The 18,165-nt window shown below is 45.3% G+C and overlaps 1 protein-coding gene across 5 annotated transcripts in view; it reads right to left on the bottom strand.

Moving 5' to 3' along the window:
* CHD8 (chromodomain helicase DNA binding protein 8) overlaps positions 1-18,165 on the bottom strand; it is a 99,362-nt gene that overhangs the window by 27,322 nt on the left and 53,875 nt on the right. For all 5 annotated transcript variants that reach the window (XM_044274658.1, XM_044274650.1, XM_044274675.1 and 2 more), the window contains exons 8-19: positions 7,584-7,652; positions 7,440-7,495; positions 7,164-7,365; positions 5,858-5,995; positions 5,652-5,773; positions 5,288-5,531; positions 3,169-3,345; positions 2,821-2,964; positions 1,247-1,502; positions 947-1,157; positions 540-735; positions 56-223 (exon numbers count right to left, since the gene is read on the bottom strand). In XM_044274658.1, coding sequence (XP_044130593.1) covers positions 56-223; positions 540-735; positions 947-1,157; positions 1,247-1,502; positions 2,821-2,964; positions 3,169-3,345; positions 5,288-5,531; positions 5,652-5,773; positions 5,858-5,995; positions 7,164-7,365; positions 7,440-7,495; positions 7,584-7,652 — 1,983 coding nt within the window. The remainder of the gene's footprint in view (positions 1-55; positions 224-539; positions 736-946; positions 1,158-1,246; positions 1,503-2,820; positions 2,965-3,168; positions 3,346-5,287; positions 5,532-5,651; positions 5,774-5,857; positions 5,996-7,163; positions 7,366-7,439; positions 7,496-7,583; positions 7,653-18,165) is intronic.

Genomic DNA, 18,165 nt, shown 5'->3' with positions numbered 1-18,165 from the left:
CTTGTATAAACCCATCAATATAAGATATGCACTGCTTCTTTCAACAGATACTCACCCCACTAAGGTGGTTGTCTCGACCACTCATGGACTGGAGCACGGCTTTGTCCAGCCCTAACTTTAGGCTAGCTTTGTCAAACATCTCTCTCTCATAGGAGTTTCGGGTTATCAGCCGGTAAATTTTAACCGCTTTGCTCTGCCCAATTCGGTGACAGCGAGCTTGTGCCTTAAATATGAAAAAGCTTAAATCTTGTGAACAGCAAAATAACAAAACAATGACAATATAAACGGTCAGTACAAAGAGCACAAGAAACTATGTACATCTAATGTATGCCGGCTGCGTCCTCATGAGCTACTGAACTGCAGACTGAATATACTGCAGTCCATGTCACTCACTCACCACTGTCTTTCTCACCAAGCTTTGAGAGCCACTGGCAAGTCAAAGAAGGCAAACAAAACTAGTAAAACATCACAAGACAAAAAAGGTGGATTTATACAATGCAGAAAAAAAAAAAAAAAAAAAAAAAAATAAAAAATTGTACCTGGAGATCATTTTGAGGATTCCAGTCAGAGTCAAAGATAATGCAAGTATCTGCAGCTGTCAGGTTGATCCCAAGTCCACCAGCACGTGTGCACAGCAAGAACACAAAGCGGTCAGAGTCTGGCCGACTGAAACGATCAATTGCAGCCTGTCGCATGTTCCCACGAACTCTACCATCAATTCTTTCATAGAGGTACCTAAAGATATGGGAATTAAAAGCCATGTCTTGTTTAATACATTAAAACAATTAAACCACCATAAGATTTCTTAAAAAGCTATAAAACGGTGGGAACAGTTGTGAAAACAACTTGAAAAATTGATCCTACAGCTAATATATTATTGAAGGAAAGTGTATGGATATCAGGTAAATGTATTTGATCAACAGATGAGAAGACCTATGATGCTTACCTGCGCTGGATGAGATAATCTTCTAAAATATCCAAACATCGAACCATCTGGGAAAAGATCAGAACCTTGTGGCCTCCAGCTCGAAGCTTGGGTAGAAGCTTGTCTATTAACACCAGTTTGCCAGAGGAGCGCACCATAGCTTGTAAGTGGAAGTCTGAAGGGATCACAGGGGTTGCTTCCCTAAAGTCAGACAGTATCTTCTCTTCCGCTCCTTAGTGGACAAAAATAAAAGCGCAACAGTGACCAAAAAAATGAAAGAAAACCAGGCAAATATATAGTCAATATATGTTACACACATACCAGTAATGAGGTAGGGGTGATTGCAGCATTTCCGCAGTTCCATCATGGTGTTAAGCAAATTAGGTGTATTGGACTGACTGGCACCTTTAGTCAAGAATGAAAAATTCTTTTCCAGAATAGCCCTGTAATATTTCTTTTGAATATTGGTTAATTCAACTTCAATAATGGTTTCCTGCTTAGGAGCAAGATTCTTTTCTACGTCTTCTTTTAACCTTCTCAGCATCATCGGCTTCAAGATGGCTTGAAGCTTTTGCACCTAAAGATCAAAAGATATACATTAGGATTAACTGGCCCTATCAACAGTAGACAAATCCCATGTGGTACTGTTCTTTGTATAGCTTTGATGAGGCCATGGCTGATCCTGCATGAAGTCTGTAGACTTCTATCCTATTTAAATATAGGATTTCTAGCGAGCATCAACTCATTTATAGAAAAAGTGGGTTCAAAGAAAATTGCCACTTAGATGCTTTTGCTTCTGAGGTAGATATATCACATCCAAATGAAGCTATAGGAACCGATATGTACACAGTCTCTATACTAGGCATCCTCAAACTGTGGCCCTCCAGATGTTGTAAAACTACAACTCCCACAATGCCCTGCTGTAGGCTGTTCGGGCATGCTGGGAGTTGTAGTTTTGCAACAGCTGGAGGGCCACAGTTTGAGGATGCCTGCTCTATATGGTGCAGCAACAGAAGTCAAAGCTGTAAAAACCATTGGTACCATGAGCTTATCCTAAGATTTCAAGTCCTGCAGGTTGTCCAGTTAGTAGCTACCATACATGAACTCCTTACACACAGTTTGGAGATAGACTTACTCAGCAAAAAATGCAGCATGGGGAACGAGACACAGACACATCTTTTTTTTATTTTGGGTAATTTAGTCGGCTCATTGTCTAGAGTTCCCTTTGAAGGCTTTGGACACCTTTGTAATTTTCCTTATTGATTTAGATGTATTTTGGGCAAAAGACATTTGTTTAAAAGGTTTTCATTAACAATGTTGCACCGTTTGGCTTCTGCAGCCTCTATGTTTCATAGTACATTGCAGCTTTGTTTGCCGGATGTGTTATAGTGCCCGTATACTGTATGTGGGCACTGCTATAATTCACTGCCCTCAGGGATGTCATGTCATACACCTCTAAGACCAGTATGTGGTACAGCCATGCGATACACAGGAACGCCATCATTGCAGCCAGAAAACCATGCTTTATAAATATGGTTTACTACAAACAACTGACAAAAACCCCGATAAATATAAAGCCTTATATGTCCTTTCAAATATAAAGGGGTTTTCCAAATATTAAAATTGTTACTATTAGATTGGCAGGGGAACCCATTGATCATAACTACATACCTTTGGTGCATCCACCGCCAGTCTAAACATATGCCAGCTTCCTTTGCACTGCAATCTGCAACAGATTTACACCAGAAAACTGGCATATATCTGAGTAAATGACCCCCTTTATTTCTAGAATAATTGAGACAAGGGAGGAATTCGGTGCATCTGGTTTGTGCAAGCTTGTAAATACATAGGCATTCATTCCTAACAATCAGCTAGAATAGCCATGCTTCATGTACCTGCTCTTCTGTTTTCAGATCTCCAAAGTCTTTCAGAAACTCTGCCTCTGATGCAAACTGAGTTGGCTCCAAGAAATGTAACAGACTGAAAAGCTCCTCCACTGTGTTCTGCAATGGCGTTCCAGTTAATAAAACTTTGTGCTCCTGAAAAGAAAAAGATTTTTTTTTTTTTAATTAAACGAAATTGAGAATTTTGGAGCATGCAGTCCGTACATAGTGAAAACTGAATACTTAAAACTCAGTCGCTGTGGAGTTGCAATGATATAATTCTCTGTTCAAACTGACTAGCACTCCAATTCCCATATATCTTTTGAGACACCCACCCCAACTCCATGTTTTTATACTTACCAGGTCCATGTGCTTCAAGCTATCCAACAGTTTGCAGTTTCTGTTCTTTAGACGATGAGCTTCATCAATAATGACACAGCGCCATTCTATTTCTCGCAGCTCAGGGCAGTCAGAAAGCACCATTTCAAATGTTGTGATCAAGGCATCAAACTTATAAGCTCCAGGAATCAGGCGACCCTGTTGATTGAAACCAGTAAGTCCACAGTCAGACTAAATAAGGTTTCCAAATATACAGAGAAGAATAAAGATAAGTTTACATGGAGTAGGTATGTAGCAATATTACAAAGCCATAAAACCTCCATAAATTAATTGCCGTGAACCATATAAATTCAATTCTAACAAATTGATTCTTCTCATCAGCAGGACTTCTTCACCTGTGGCTCAGCTTTGGAGGAGCGACTGCGCAGGTGCTGCTGCCTGGAAGTGTAGTGGTACCTGCAGTTGCTGCTCCAAGGCAGAGCTTCTCATCTTTATATTAACTCCAGAACAAGCTGTGTCCTCACATTCCTGAGCTCCTAGCTCACGCATATGAAAATTGCTCTCAAGGATGTACCAGACTACCAAAGGTCCACAGTTCTTTTTCTGAGGTCTTATATGATTTCTTAATTGGAGAAGCGGTGCAGGCAGAAAATTGTCAGGGCTGGGCGTAATCTAGCAGCAGGTTGGCACTTCAACTGCTGGGACAACCCCCAACAATTGAAGTCCTACTATGGAGATTAATCAATTTGCACATCTCTAGTGAGATGATTTTAGCAAAAATGCTAAAAAGTAAGCAACCTGTTGTACGGCACCAGATATTTCTCAGATAGGACATAAAACTGGTGACTGACTCCCATTGGGTGTCCAAGGAGACTGGCCTATGGACAGCAAGTCCAGTTATGCAACTGGGGTGGAGAATGTTTTGTGCAGAGCAACTGTGATGTTAGAAAAATTCACCAATCATATCCAAGGGCTGGTCCTGTGCCGAGATTGATATTAACTAGTCTGTAGTTATGCTTAAAAGGGTTTTTCTCTGGACAGGTCATCAGTATCTGATCGGTAAGGGTCCGACACCCAGGATCAGCTGTGTTTTTATCACGCTTAGCCCCATTTAATTCTATGGGACTGAGAAGCGCCTCGGCCATGTGACCAACGAACGTGTAGTCAATGACCTAGGTCTGAGGCGCTACTGTGAGCGCCACTGCCTTCTCAAAAGAGCTGATCGGGGGGGTCTCGGGTGTCTGATCCTGACTGATCAGGATAGGTCTTCAGTATTAAAGTATCAGAAAACCCCTTTAACCCCTTCACTACCAAGCCAGTTTTCACCTTAAATCTCAGGCCGATTTTGTTACTTTATGTGGTAATAACTTTAGAAAGCTTTTACTTATCCAAGCCATTCTGAAATTGTTTTGGCACCGTTTTTTTTTTTTTTCCACAGCGTTCACCTGACGGGGTGGAACATGTAATATTTTAATAGAGCCGGTCAATACGGACGCGGCGTTACCTAATATGTCTACTTTTCTTTTTTTCCCTATTTTTAAATTAATTTTGGGAAAAGGACCCTTTCATTTTATTGTGTAAAACTATTTACTTTTTTTTGTTCCACTCTGGGACTTCAGCTTTTGGGGGTTTGATCCCCTGTACAATGCATTACAATACATCTGTATTGTAATGCATTGCTGTAAGTAATACACTTACAGCTTGCTTGCCTGTGAGATCCAGGGGGCTGGATCTCACAGGCTCACAGGAAGGCAACCACGATGCCTAAGGAAGTCATCGGGCTGCGTTCCCTGCCATTGGGTCCTTGTCACAGCAGCACGAGGACCCGATGGAAGCTCACTCCCCTCTACAGACATCACACATGCAGTGGTCAGCACTGACCGCAGCACATCTAGGGTTAATGCGCCGGCATCAGTGTTTTCACTGGTGCCAGCACATTCAGCAGGGGTCTGGCTATAAGTGACTGCCGGGCGCAGTTCCTGCACCCGCCCGATCAGCGTGCTGTAGTGCTACGCCACTGGTATTTTAAACACAGTAGCAAGCGCCGTACTGAACAGGTTAAGGAAAGAACTTTAAAATTGGTGGTATGCTGCTGTCAAATGCATGCACTCAATGTCATCCAATTACTGAGGGAACTGACCTTAGAGTCTTTGCAGTACATCTCATACTGCTGAATCATCTGTCGACTCGCCAAGCTGCCATGATATACAATGGTGTTCATTTGAGTCCAACTTGCAAACTCCCTCTCCCAGTTGGTAATGGTGGAAAGCGGAGCAATAACTAGAAAAGGCCCCTGGACTCCTACATTGTACAATTCCTGCAAAAATGTAATGGACTGGATCGTCTTTCCCAAGCCCATTTCATCAGCCAGGATACAATTTTGCCTGCAAAGAGAAACACGAATATGGTTAAAGATTTTCTTTGAAGGCCTATCTTAAGTACTACATGAACATGCAAGAAAGTATTTCAAATACTGATGTAATAATGAAAGCCATGAGCTGCACCTGTTGTACCAATTGAAGAGCAGCCAATTCACCCCCTCTAACTGGTATTCTCTCAGCTGGTTTCCATTCCTGTATTCCTGCAACAGATCTAATTTATTCCAAGACGTAGAGGCCGGCCTTGCCTTAATGGGAAGAAATGAAATCAGATTACTTCAAAGAAATCTACAGATTGAAAGATTTACTTTACCAACAGAGCTGCTACTCACCACACGCTTCAGACTGGGCAGACGAGATTCTATAAGTTTAAATTCCTCAACCTTCCCTTCATCTACATCTTCTTTAAGTTCCCAAGTGCTGTCTTCATAAGGCAATGAACACCACTTCACCAGATAATACACCACGGGCTGAAAGAGGGAGCAAGCAGGTCTAAGGGCTGTATCACACTGACCAATCAGACCAATAGTTGGTGCGTAAAGATCTGTGTGTGTAAACGGCCATCTGACCAATGATTGGTCGGAAAATGTGTCAGATAATCTGTTTGTGTAATACGACCCTAAGTCACTGTTTTTTTTTTTCATTCAGCTGTAAGGCTCTGTTCACATCTGCGTTGTGGTTTCTGTTATAAATGGAAAGCAAAATGCATGTGGCAGCAACTGCTGCTCCCCGCTGACTTCAGAAGGGGTCCGCTAGATTCTGCTGCAGTGTCTGCCATTTTGACAGAGAATATAGCACTGCTTTTCTTCCCTTTGTAATCTGCATCACCACCTTACAGTAAAACATCTTAGACGTGACCAACCAAAACTGCATGGAAAAGTAGTAGTGGCCTACAAAGAAAGCGACCAGTCTATATAATATATGGTGGAACTGAAAAATCTCAGGAAATGTGGATAAGGGCTCATGCACACAAACATATTTTCTTTCCGCGTCAGTTCCGTTTTTTTTTTTTTTTTGCGGACCGTATGCAGAACCATTCACTTCAACGGGTCCACAGAAAAAAAAAAACGGAAGTTACTCCGTGTGCATTCCGTTTCTGTATGTCCGTATTTCCGTTATGCAAAAAATATAACACGTCCTATTAATGTCCACATTATGGAGAAGGATAGTACTATTCTATGAAGGGCCAGCTGTTCCGTTCCGCAAAATATGGAATACACACAGATGTCATCAGTATTATTTTGCGGATGTGTTTTTTTTTTTTTTGCGGACTGCAAAATACATACGGTCGTGTCCATGAGCCCTAAGGTGGTAGTCTTGTCCAAGAGGTTCTATTGTACAGATTTTACAGAACACAACCTATAATGTGTGGCTTCAGAGATTCCAGCAATGCAGGTAAAGTCTTGTGCCGACAACTGAAATTTAGCTCTTATGTTATCTGGCATCTTTATTTTTAAAGGGATTGTCTTCAGCAAATGGTATTGCTCATGTAGAGAAAGTTACGAAGTCAATGTTCAGCTTTGTAAAGTACACAAGTGTGATGCTCTCAATGAGAAGCTCTAGTGGGACACACAGAAAGGGAGAGTACAAAGAGGAGACTCCCTTTAAGTAATTCTTCTCTCAAACAATGTAACATACCTCCCCATTGTCTTTATCAATACTATGTGATTCATCTAGAATTCGATCAACCTCAACATAGTCTGGATTAAAGGGCTCCTCATCCTCAGGCATGAAATGGCGCATCTGAGCCATCTTGGTCTTGAAACGTTTGAGCTTCTGGTGGATGCGTTTGTCTCTCTCCAGCTGCTGAATGGTGGCCCATTCACAGTGCAGATAAGAGCTAAAAGAAATATAGTTGGCATAAAAGTAGGAAGATGTGTGCAATTATAAAGTGCTGAATTCAGGCATACTCACTAATTCTTGTATTTGACAAAAAATTCTTCCGCATCAATATAACCTCCCGTAGGAAGCTGAGAAGACAGAAAAATATCAAAGCTACGTCAGAAGAGGGAGGAAAAAAAAAAAAAGTTAATCTAATAACGATGGACATTTCCTTACCTCTTTCTTCGCCACTCTCATAGACAGGATTTTGTCTACAATTGCAGCATCTTCTTCACTTGGGTTCTCCTGAAAAAAAGAATTATTTGAACGATAATGTTTGATATAATACAAATTATTTTTTACTAAACAATCAAAACTGCATATTATTAAATATTGGAGGAGAAAAAAAAAGGGGGGGGGGGGGGGGAAAGGAGGAGGAAAAGACCAGAGAAGTGCTTAGAGGCCGCTGTGACGTCTGGGGAAGTGAAGGAAACAAGTTTTACCAAACCTGGATGGATTCACACATGTATTGTAAACGAGTAAAGGAAAGATCCTCTTTTTTCATATCCACTTTTTTTAATCAAAAAACACTGTGGCCAGATGTCACTGTAAAGTGTTAAGTAAAGATCAAGAATTTTGGTTTCCGGATTTTTTTTTTTTATTTTTTTTTTAAGAATGTTCTAGGTATGACTTTTACAAGCTTTTAACAACCACTTAAAAAGCTAGAAAATTAATCTGTGGGAAGGAGCCCATTGCTTAAAAAAAAAAAAAAAAAAGAAGAAGGGTCAAAACTGCATGCGTGATTTATATACAGCTGCCTAGGGGAACTCTATTGTGACTACTGAGGGGAAGTTAACACCTCAAGAGACAGTCCAGGCATGCATATCCTAGTTTTTTTTTGTAAGTATACAGGTGAAACTCGAAAAATTTTAATATCGTGCAAAGTTCATTTATTTCAGTAAAGCAACTTAAAAGGTGAAACCAATATATATGAGAGACTCATCACATGCAAAGTGAGAAATTTCACGCCTTTATTTGTTATAATTTGGATGATTATGGATTATAGTTTAGGAAAACCCCAAAGTCACAATCTCAGGTCCCCTTCTGACATGTGTCACTTTATGTGGTAATAACTTTGGAACAGTTATCCAAGCCATTCTGAGATTTTCTCATAACACATTGAACATCATGAGAGTCATAAATTTGAGTCAATATATTTCACCTTTATTTATGAAAAAAAAAAAATCTCTGCTTTAAAACAGAAATTGATACCTCATAAAATATTTATTACTATTTATGTAATATTTATACATTCTGCGGTCTTACTAAACCTTCATACTGATGTAAAATTGAGAGCTTAGCCAACATATCCTACTGTGGAGATATGTCCTCCACAGTAGGATATGTTGGCTAATCTCTCAATTTTCAGCTACGTTCACATCACCGTTCAGCCTTTCCGGTCTCCTGCTCAGTTTAGGGGCAGGAGAACGGAAAGGACGGATAAGCACATAACTGACACCAAACTGAGCCTGAGGACCCCATAGACTATAATGGGGTCCGCTATGTTTCCGCTCAGATGATAATTTTTAAGCGGAGACAAAAGTTGTGCATGCAGGACTTTTGTCTCCGCTTAAAAATCATCTTCTGAGCGGAAACATAACGGACCCCATTATAGTCTATGGGGTCCTCAGGCTCAGTTTGGTGTCAGTTATGTGCTTATCTGTCCTTTCCGTTCTCCTGCCCCTAAACGGAGCAGGAGAACAGAAAGGCTGAACGGTGATGTGAACGAAGCCTTACATCAGTATGAGGGCTTAGTAAGACCGCAGAGTGCACCTGTCTTTGTAAAAGTTAATGTTATTTTGTTTGATTGTTTATCACATCCACACGTTTGCTATCCTGTGTAGGATGTCTATTGTGGTACTTGTGGTCTGCCGCGGGTATCCTCCATTGTATGCATTTTTGCTGGGGCTTGCTATTAGCAGCGGACCACAAGTACAGGATCTGCCCCCACGGTGTAGATGCGCCACTGCATATGAGGTTGAGCACTTTCTGCTTTTCATTACCACGCCAATTTGTAGTTTTTTATATTCCTTAACATTCCCCATATGTCTACTTTATGTTGGCATCATTTTGTAAATGTCATTTTATTTTTTTAGGACATTAGAAGGCTTAGAAGTTTACAAGCAATTGTTAAAATGTAAGAAAATTTCCAAAACCCACTTTTTAAGGACCAGTTCAGGTCTGAAGTCACTTTGTGGGGCTTACATAATAGAAACCCCCCATAAATGACCCCATTTTAGAAACTACACCCCTCAAGTCATTTAAAACTGATTTTACAAACTTTAACCCTTTAGGTGTTCCACAAGAATTAAAAGGATAATGGAGATGAAAATTCAAAATTTTACTTTTTTGATGGATTTTCCATTTTAACCAATTTTTTCCTGCAACACATCAAGGGTTAACTGCCAAACAAAATTCAATATCTATTACCCTGATTCTGCGGTTCACAGAAACACGCCATATGTGGTCGTAAACTGCTGTATGGGCACACTGCAGAGGGCAGAAGGTAAGGAATGCCATATGGTTTTTGGACGGCAGATTTTGCGGGACTGTTTTTTTTAGACACCATGTCCCATTTGAAGCCCCCCTGATGCACCCCTACAGTAGAAACTCCCAAAAAGTGACCCCATTTTGGAAACTAAGATGAGGTGACAGTTTTATTGGTACTATTTTGGGGTACATATGATTTTTGATCACTCTATATTCTGTTTTTTGAGGGGCTAGGTAATAAAAAATAAAAAAAAAACAGGTTAGATCATGTGCTATTTTATATAGAGCAGGTTGTTACGGACGCGATAATATCAAATAGGTCTGCTTTCTTTGTTTCAGTTTTACATAAAAGCATGAACTGGTCCCTAAAAAGTGGGTTTTTGAAAATTTCTGAAAAATTTCAAGATTTGCTTCTAAACTTCTAAGCCTTGTAACATCCCCAAAAAATAAAATACCATTCCCAAAATGATCCAAACATGAAGTAGATATATGGGGAATGTAAAGTAATAACTATTTTTGGAGGTATTACTATGTATTATAGAAGTAGAGAAAACGAGATTTTTGTATTACTTACCAGTAAAATCTCTTTCTCGCTCTTTCCTTGGGGGACACAGAAGACCTTGGGTATAGCTCATCTCCCTAGGAGGCGTGACACTAAGAAAAAACTGTTAAGCCCCTCCTCCACAGCTATACCCTCAGCCTGGAGAGAGAGGCTGCCAGTTGCGTGTCCAAGTAGTGAAAAAAGGCAAAGTCCAAAAGTGGAACCAACAAGCCAACTACCCAACGGGTAAAACAACTCGGAAACCGTGCAGAGAAAACCAAAGAATGGGTGGGTGCTGTGTCCCCCAAGGAAAGAGCGAGAAAGAGATTTTACTGGTAAGTAATACAAAAATCTCGTTTTCTCGCCCAGTTTCCTTGGGGGACACAGAAGACCTTGGGACGTTCAAAAGCAGTCCAAGAGGGGAGGGACCACAGCACCAAGGCGAAGCACCCGAAGGCAGCAAGGAAATGCCGCCTGCAAAAACCAGGCGGCCCAAGGCAGCAGCCGCCGCCGAAGCCAGAGTACGCACTCAGGAGAACCTGGTAAAGAGTGCAAGGAAGACCGTGGCCACCCTGCACAATGACATGGCTGAAGCCCAAGGCCTCCGGCCCCGGAGGCACCAACCGCTCTGGTGAAATGAACGGTGACACCAAAAAAACAGAACCCTGCCCTTGAGCAGTAACCACAGCAATAGCCATTTGGTTAAAGCGGAGGAAAGCACCCAGGAGCCGTTAACCTTGGCGCGGACCTCCTGGAAACAAGAGACGAGCGTCGACAAGAGTCGGAGACGTCCAAACAAAAAACCGCAGACACTTCAAGTAACAGAGTCCCAGTCGCAGGTCCAGGCCAGACTGGAGAAGACCGAATCATGGGAAGAGAAAGGCAGAATTGGGTGAATGACCAGCTTCCTAAAGAACCCCAGGGAAGACCCTAAGTCAGACAACAGAACCTGGACGAAGCACGGCCGGGAGCTAACACTAGTGTGCTCGCTGGACTCGTCTGGGCAGACGGGAGGAAACCCAATGCGAGTAAGCGCAAATCAGTGACACGGGCAAAAAGGTCGGGAAAACTGGTCCCGTCGGCCCCCGAGCAACGCCGTCCCGAATCCACGCGGAGTGGGGGAGCAGATGGACAAACGGAAGGAACCGAAAGGGACCCGGCCAGTATCCAACAGACTCCAGGACAAGTCAGGCTAAAGTCCTTGTCGTTGTAGCCACCACAAGAAGGTGGTGTTCTACAGTCCCGGTGTGGGGGCCTGAAGGGTAATCTTGACAGAAGAAAGTAGGCCCGCCAGGTTACCGAGAAGGTAAAGTCCAAGTAGGACCATCGCCCAGAAAGGTAAAAGTAATCTGCACCCAGCGGGAGGACAGAATGTGGCAAACCCGGTAATAGGCACACAGCTAGTACAGCCAGTGTGAACCATGGAGACAGTACGAGGTCATAAGGAACACCGGGACCATCCATATGAACAACCATGGTCTCCCCAGGGGGGAGGGCAGTGAAGGAACAGCCCCTGAAGCCTGGCCGGGGCAGAAGCCACATCGGAGTAAAACTGACCCCGGAGAAGCCAAAACAGAGCCGTCGAGAGAAAAATAGCCGAGAAGACGGATGACAGCCTCCAACCGCAAGGAGGAGCGGGCAACAGGGAAGCCACAGGACCGCTCAAAAGCAGAACTCCGCTACTCCGAGATGTCCGGCTCACCAATTCGCAGAAGGCGAATACCCTAACGAATCGAAAGTGGAGGTCCCTGAGACCTGGGTAATCGAGCAACCAAGAGAAGTTGGGCGACCTGCTCGAAAAGAGCGGCTAGAACCTGGTAGCAAAACAAACTGAAGCACGGAGGGTGCCAACAGGAAGGACTCAAACCAAAACGCATCCAAGAGGAGGAAAGGCAACAGGCGAGGGAACCGTAATCCCGCCAGAGCCAACGTAGACTGCGAGGGACGCTGGAGACAGCACTCTCGACCATGTGACCGCTTGCGCTGGGAAGCAATGCCACAGGTTAACTAATGGGTACACATCTAGGAACCACAAACACTCCCCAGGCGGAAGGGCCAACGAATATGGTGGATACCGTCACAACGGAAACACCAAATATACCCTCTGAACAGAGAATGGATACCACCCAGCTCGCTGCAGTAGAGAGCAATAGAGCCCGTCCAGGCCAGGTGAACAGAAAGATCTCTTCAGAGAAGAATGCCAGGCCGGCGGCAATCACCGTATCCCAAGAGAAAAACGTCAAGTCGCAGGAAGAATGGAGGCATACGTACAAGCAGCCCCATAAGCAGTGAGAAAGCCAACCCACCTACGGAAGGAGAAGGCATACACGGCCCAACAACGCACAGAGTGCCCAAGAGCGTCCGCCCACTGCGAAATAGTCAAACAGCAAGGAGGGCCAGCCACAGAGTCCCACAGAATCCACGGAAGTGCAAAGTGCAACCGGAAGGGGGGACATACACAAAGGACTAGTATGGCATGCGACGGAACGCAAGCAGTCCGCCCAGAAGAGAGGGCAATGTACTTGGCAAACATTGCGGGCAGCAAGCGTGCAAAGCCCGCCCCACAAGGGGGTGATGCCCAAGACCAGCACCTACTTCAGAGAAGTAAGACATACCATATTCCGCCCAGAAGAGGGCCATGCACATGGCCACACCGCATCCAGCAGGACGTCCACCTAGTGAAAAGTGGACATGCACAGGGTAATCCTAGCATTAAGTGAGTGTGCAATAATCCACCAAACACCGAATTTTGTGAGAGTACAACTACTCCGCCAATGAATGGGGACAAGTACAAGTCCAGCACAGCATATACAAGGACAGTTGTGAGTCCTGTGAGCGCACAAAAAGTCCACCCATGGAATGAGGGGTGGTCACGCACAAGGCCAGCACCGTATCCAATGGGAGTGCAAGCATTCCACCCATCTTAGAGGCCAGCAACGTATCTGGTGAGAGTGCAGTATGCTGCCCAGAAGGGGGAGCCATGCCCATGGCCAGTATTGCAACCAGGGAGAATGCGAGCACCCCGCCATGGATGGGGGTCAGGCACCTGGCCAGCAGCACACTGGCGAGAGAACAAATACAGTCAGTGAGAGTGTGTGTATGTTGCCTGAGGAAAGGAGACATGCCCATGGCCGGCAGCGAATCCAGTAAGAGTGCCGTACACCGCCCACGGAAGGGGGAACATGTATATGGCCGGCAGTGGATTTAGTGAGTTGCAAGCATCCCACCATGGAAGGGGGTCATGCACGCGGCCAGCAACTTACCAGCGAGAGAACGACCCCAGTCAGTGAGGGCGTATGCATGGCGCTTGAGGGACGAAGGCATGCCCAAGGCCGGCAGCGAATCCAATGAGAATGCAGCATACCGCCTATGGAAGGGGGTTATGCACATGGCCGGCTGCCCAGCACCATAACCAATGAAGTGCAGTATTCCGCCTAAGGAAGGGGGTCATGCACAAGACCGGCAGCGAATCCAGTGAGTGCAGCATTCCCCCCCTGGAAGGGGGTCATGCACAAGACCGGCAGCAATCCAGTGAGTGCAGCATTCCGCCTATGGAAGGGGGTCATGCACAAGACCGGCAGCGAATCCAGTGAGTGCAGCATTCCGCCTATGGAAGGGGGTCATGCACAAGACCGGCAGCGAATCCAGTGAGTGCAGCATTCCGCCTATGGAAGGGGGTCATGCACAAGACCGTCAGCGAATCCAGTGAGTGCAGCATTCCGCCTACGGAAGGGGGTCATGCACATGGCCGGTATCAAATCCAGTGAGTGCAGCGTTTCGCCTATGGAAAGGAATCACGCACATGGCCGGCAGTGAATCCAGTGAAAGTGCAGCGTTCCCCTATGGAAGGGGGTCGTGCACCAGACTAACACCGTATCTGGTGAGAGTGCAGATTCCACCTATGGAAGGAGGACATGCACAAGACCGGCAACGAATCCAATGAGTGCAGCATTCCGCCTATGGAAGGGGGTTGTGCACATGGCCTGCAGCGAATCCAATGAGTGCAGAGTTCTCGTGCACATGGCCAACACCGTATTCGGTGAGAGTGCAGTATTCCACCTAAGCGGGGGGTCATGCACCAGGCAAGCCTGCAACCCGAGAGAGTGCAGTATCCCGCCTAGGAAGGGGTTGTCTGCACATGGCAGGCACCATAGCTGGAGGGTGACGAACTCTGCCTACAGAAAAAAAGAGAGCGCATGCACTTGGCCAGCGCTGTATCCCGGAGAGGGCAAGAACCACTTAGAAGGGAAACATGCACCAGCCGGGGAGTGCGACACAATGCCGCTCATGGAAGGAGCACGCATACAGGCGGCGCTACCGAGATAAGGCTGCAGCGTCCTGCGCAGCGCACAAGATATCCATTAGTTAACCATTTTATGCATTTCTAAATAAAAAATAGCCTCACTGAGGCAGAAAGAAGTGCCACCATACAGGTGCCCAGCATAGAAGTAGAGGGGGGAGGGGCGCCAGCCATATAGGCCCATCGGGAGCCGCCGGTACCCGAAGGGTTAACAGCCAACCAACCTGGAAGGGAGGAGGAGGCGGCGCCGTGATCCCCTGGGGGCGGGGAACCTCCAGGCGGGAAGGATTCGCGCCCGGAGAAGTTCCCGCCCCCTCAACAGAGGCCGGAAGATTGCGGCCTAGCAGGCCGTGAAGCCGGGGCCTAAATTTTCTGCGGCACCCGGCTGACCGGGGCCGCACAGGAAACCGGAGCGGACTGCCCGGACAAACCGGCCGCGGAAGCCCACCCCGCGGACCGGAAGTCAGGGGCCCGGGTGGAGCGCCGGAATGCGGCCTAGTAGGCCCGAAGCCTGGGCCAAAATTTGCGGCGCCCGGCCGACCGGAAGTCGCCGACGGCCGGCCGGAATCGTTGGAGCATCGTGCTTAGCCAGATGCCGGCCGCGGGAGTCTACCCCGCAGGCCAGAACAGTCGGGGGCCGGGAAGGAGTGCCGGAGTGCGGCCCAGCTCGGAGGTGCGGCCCAGCAGGCCGGGAAGAAGCGCCGGAGGTGCGGCCGAGCAGGCCGGGAAGTAAAAAACCCAAGCAGCACTGCCGTCAGGAAAAAGCCCCCGGTCCAGAGCAGCGCATCGGTGAGGGGATGGGGGGACCCTGAGACTGGGTGCCCGTGAGGATGCGAGCACAGCGTTCCCAGGAGGGATGCTGATAAGTGAATGCCTATTCTCAGCATTCTGCTGCTAAAACGTCCCATGAGGGCCAGAAGGGAGGAGAGGGAGCAGGAGTAGAATGTCGCCCCGCAGCACCCCAGGGGCCAGCCTAGGTCCAGCAGTGACCGAAGGGTCCAGAGGCCCAGTATGGGGGGTCAGGCACGCAGGAGACCAGGGTGGGGGGTGGGGGACGTAGGGCTGGAGAAGCCACTCTCTCACCATAGTCGTCTTCACACTCGGTCCATTCCAGCAGGGTCGCCCCTTCAGCTACTGGCACCGTAGTGGCAGGACGCTGGAAGAGGGACTTGGCGTGCGGGCGACCCTTGCGCTGGCGGGATGTAGGGGAGCTGGGCTGCCCTGATCCACCTTGTCTTCTGTGGGGGAGGCAGCAGTGCGGATGACCGGCACTGGCGCAGCTCAACCCCGGGAGAAACAGAGAGGTCTAGTGCGTCTCTGTTGTCCCTGATGATCTGGAACAAAAAGAAAAGAAAAAAGTAAAAATCAAAATTTAAACAAGGAGAAAACAGCCCTGCAGTAGCAGGGAGTGTCTTGCCTCCTTGGACACTAAGCTAAAACTGGCAGCCTCTCTCTCCAGGCTGAGGGTATAGCTGTGGAGGAGGGGCTTAACAGTTTTTTCTTAGTGTCACGCCTCCTAGGGAGATGAGCTATACCCAAGGTCTTCTGTGTCCCCCAAGGAAACTGGGCGAGAAATTGAAACTTGGAAATTTGCAAGTTTTTTTTTTTACAAATTTTTGGTAAATTTGGTATTTTTTTATAATTAAAAATGATTTTTTATTTTATTTTTTTATTCAATTTACCAGTGTCATGAAGTACAATATGTGATGAAAAAAAAATAATCTCAGAATGGCCTGGATAAGTCAAAGCGTTTTAAAGTTATCAGCACTTAAAGTGACACTGGTCAGATTTGCAAAAAATGGCCAAGTCCGTAAGGTGAAATAATGCTGTGTCCCTAAGGGGTTAATTCTTGTGGAACACCTAAAAGGGTTAAAGTTTGTAAAAATCAGTTTTGAATAATTTGAGGGGTGTAGTTTCTCAAATGGGGTCATTTATGGGTGGTTTCCATTATGCAAGCCCCTCAAAATCACTTTATATCTGAATTGGTGCTTAAAAAAAGTGGTTTTGGACATTTTGTTGAAAATTGAAAAAATTGCTTCTAAACTTCTAACGTACTAAAAAATAAAATGACATTTACAAAATGATGACAACATAAAGTAGACATAGACAAAATAACTATTTTATGAGGCATTACTATCTGTCTTAAAAAGTAGAGAAATTCAAACTTAGAAAATTGTGAATTTTTCCAAATCTTTGGAAATTTTTTATTTTTATATAAAGGAAAAATATATCGACTCAAATTTACCACTGTCATGAAGTACAATGTGTCCAGAAAACAATCTCAGAATGGCCTGGATAAGAAAAAGTGTTCCAAAGTTATTACCACAAAAAGTGACATGTCATTTGCAAAAAACGGCCTGGGCAGGAACAGGAAGGTGAAAAAGGGTTAATTATCTCGGACAACCCCTTTAAGAAAATAATAATAAATAATAATAATAATAATAGCTTAAAAGGGGGTTTTCTGGTTTCATACAAAAAAGATTAAAAAAAATGTAAAAATTAAAACACCAGCATTGAACTTTACTGCAATACAGAAGTCAGATGCAGAATTTCTGAGTGCATTTTTGACCTGCACTCTGCGTTTAAATCCCTGCACACGACTCACGGGGAGCGTCTGAAGCATCAGGTCTCCGCCTCTCCTTCCCCTCCCAGCTTGAACATCACACATCCAAGCCTGCTTGAAGCCCTGCCCTAATACACAGCATCAAGTCTATGGGGTGGGGCCCAGAAGAATACGCAGACCACCACAATCAGAGGTAAGGTCATTGATGATGCCCAGTCAACAGGACATAGCCTTTACAAGCCTTACTACGGCTCAGATAGATAGGAGGTCATCAGGACAAGGAACCAACACAGTAGGAAGTGTCATGTGACTAAGGCTCCTTTCACATCACCGTTTCTCCTTTCCGTTCTCCAGCTCCATTGAGCAGGAGAACGGAAAGAATGGATTCTACAGATAACTGAGACCTAACGGAGCCTAAAGACCCCATAGACTATAATAGGGTCCGTTCGGTTTCTGCTCAGAATATGATTTTTGAGCGGAGACGAAAGTCCTGCAAACGGGGGATTACATATAAACAATCACTATTAGTAAGTGATAACCAGGGATGAGCGAATAGACATCGCATAAGACTTCGTTGTAATACTGTATGGAGCAGGAACTTTGTACAGTATTAGAATGTATTGGCTCCGATGAGGCAAAGTTATTGCTTTGCAAAGTCTCACGAGACTGGTACCTTGGTACTGAACCCTAGTTCGGTATCAAGGTTCTTTACAGTAATAATTCATTCACAAAGTTATTACACAAAGTCTCATCGGAGCTGCTTCGTACAGTTTTACAAAGCTTTATGTGAATAGACTTCAGATGAAGCATTCTAAGTCGATGTGCTCACCCCTAGTGATAACGTGTTATTTCCTGTCGATTGAAA

The sequence above is a fragment of the Bufo gargarizans genome, chromosome 1, assembly GCF_014858855.1.
Source record: "Bufo gargarizans isolate SCDJY-AF-19 chromosome 1, ASM1485885v1, whole genome shotgun sequence".
Classification (NCBI taxonomy): Eukaryota; Metazoa; Chordata; class Amphibia; order Anura; family Bufonidae; genus Bufo; species Bufo gargarizans.
Note: the sequence above shows the minus strand (reverse complement) of the source record. Positions and strands in the feature narration are given on the sequence as shown.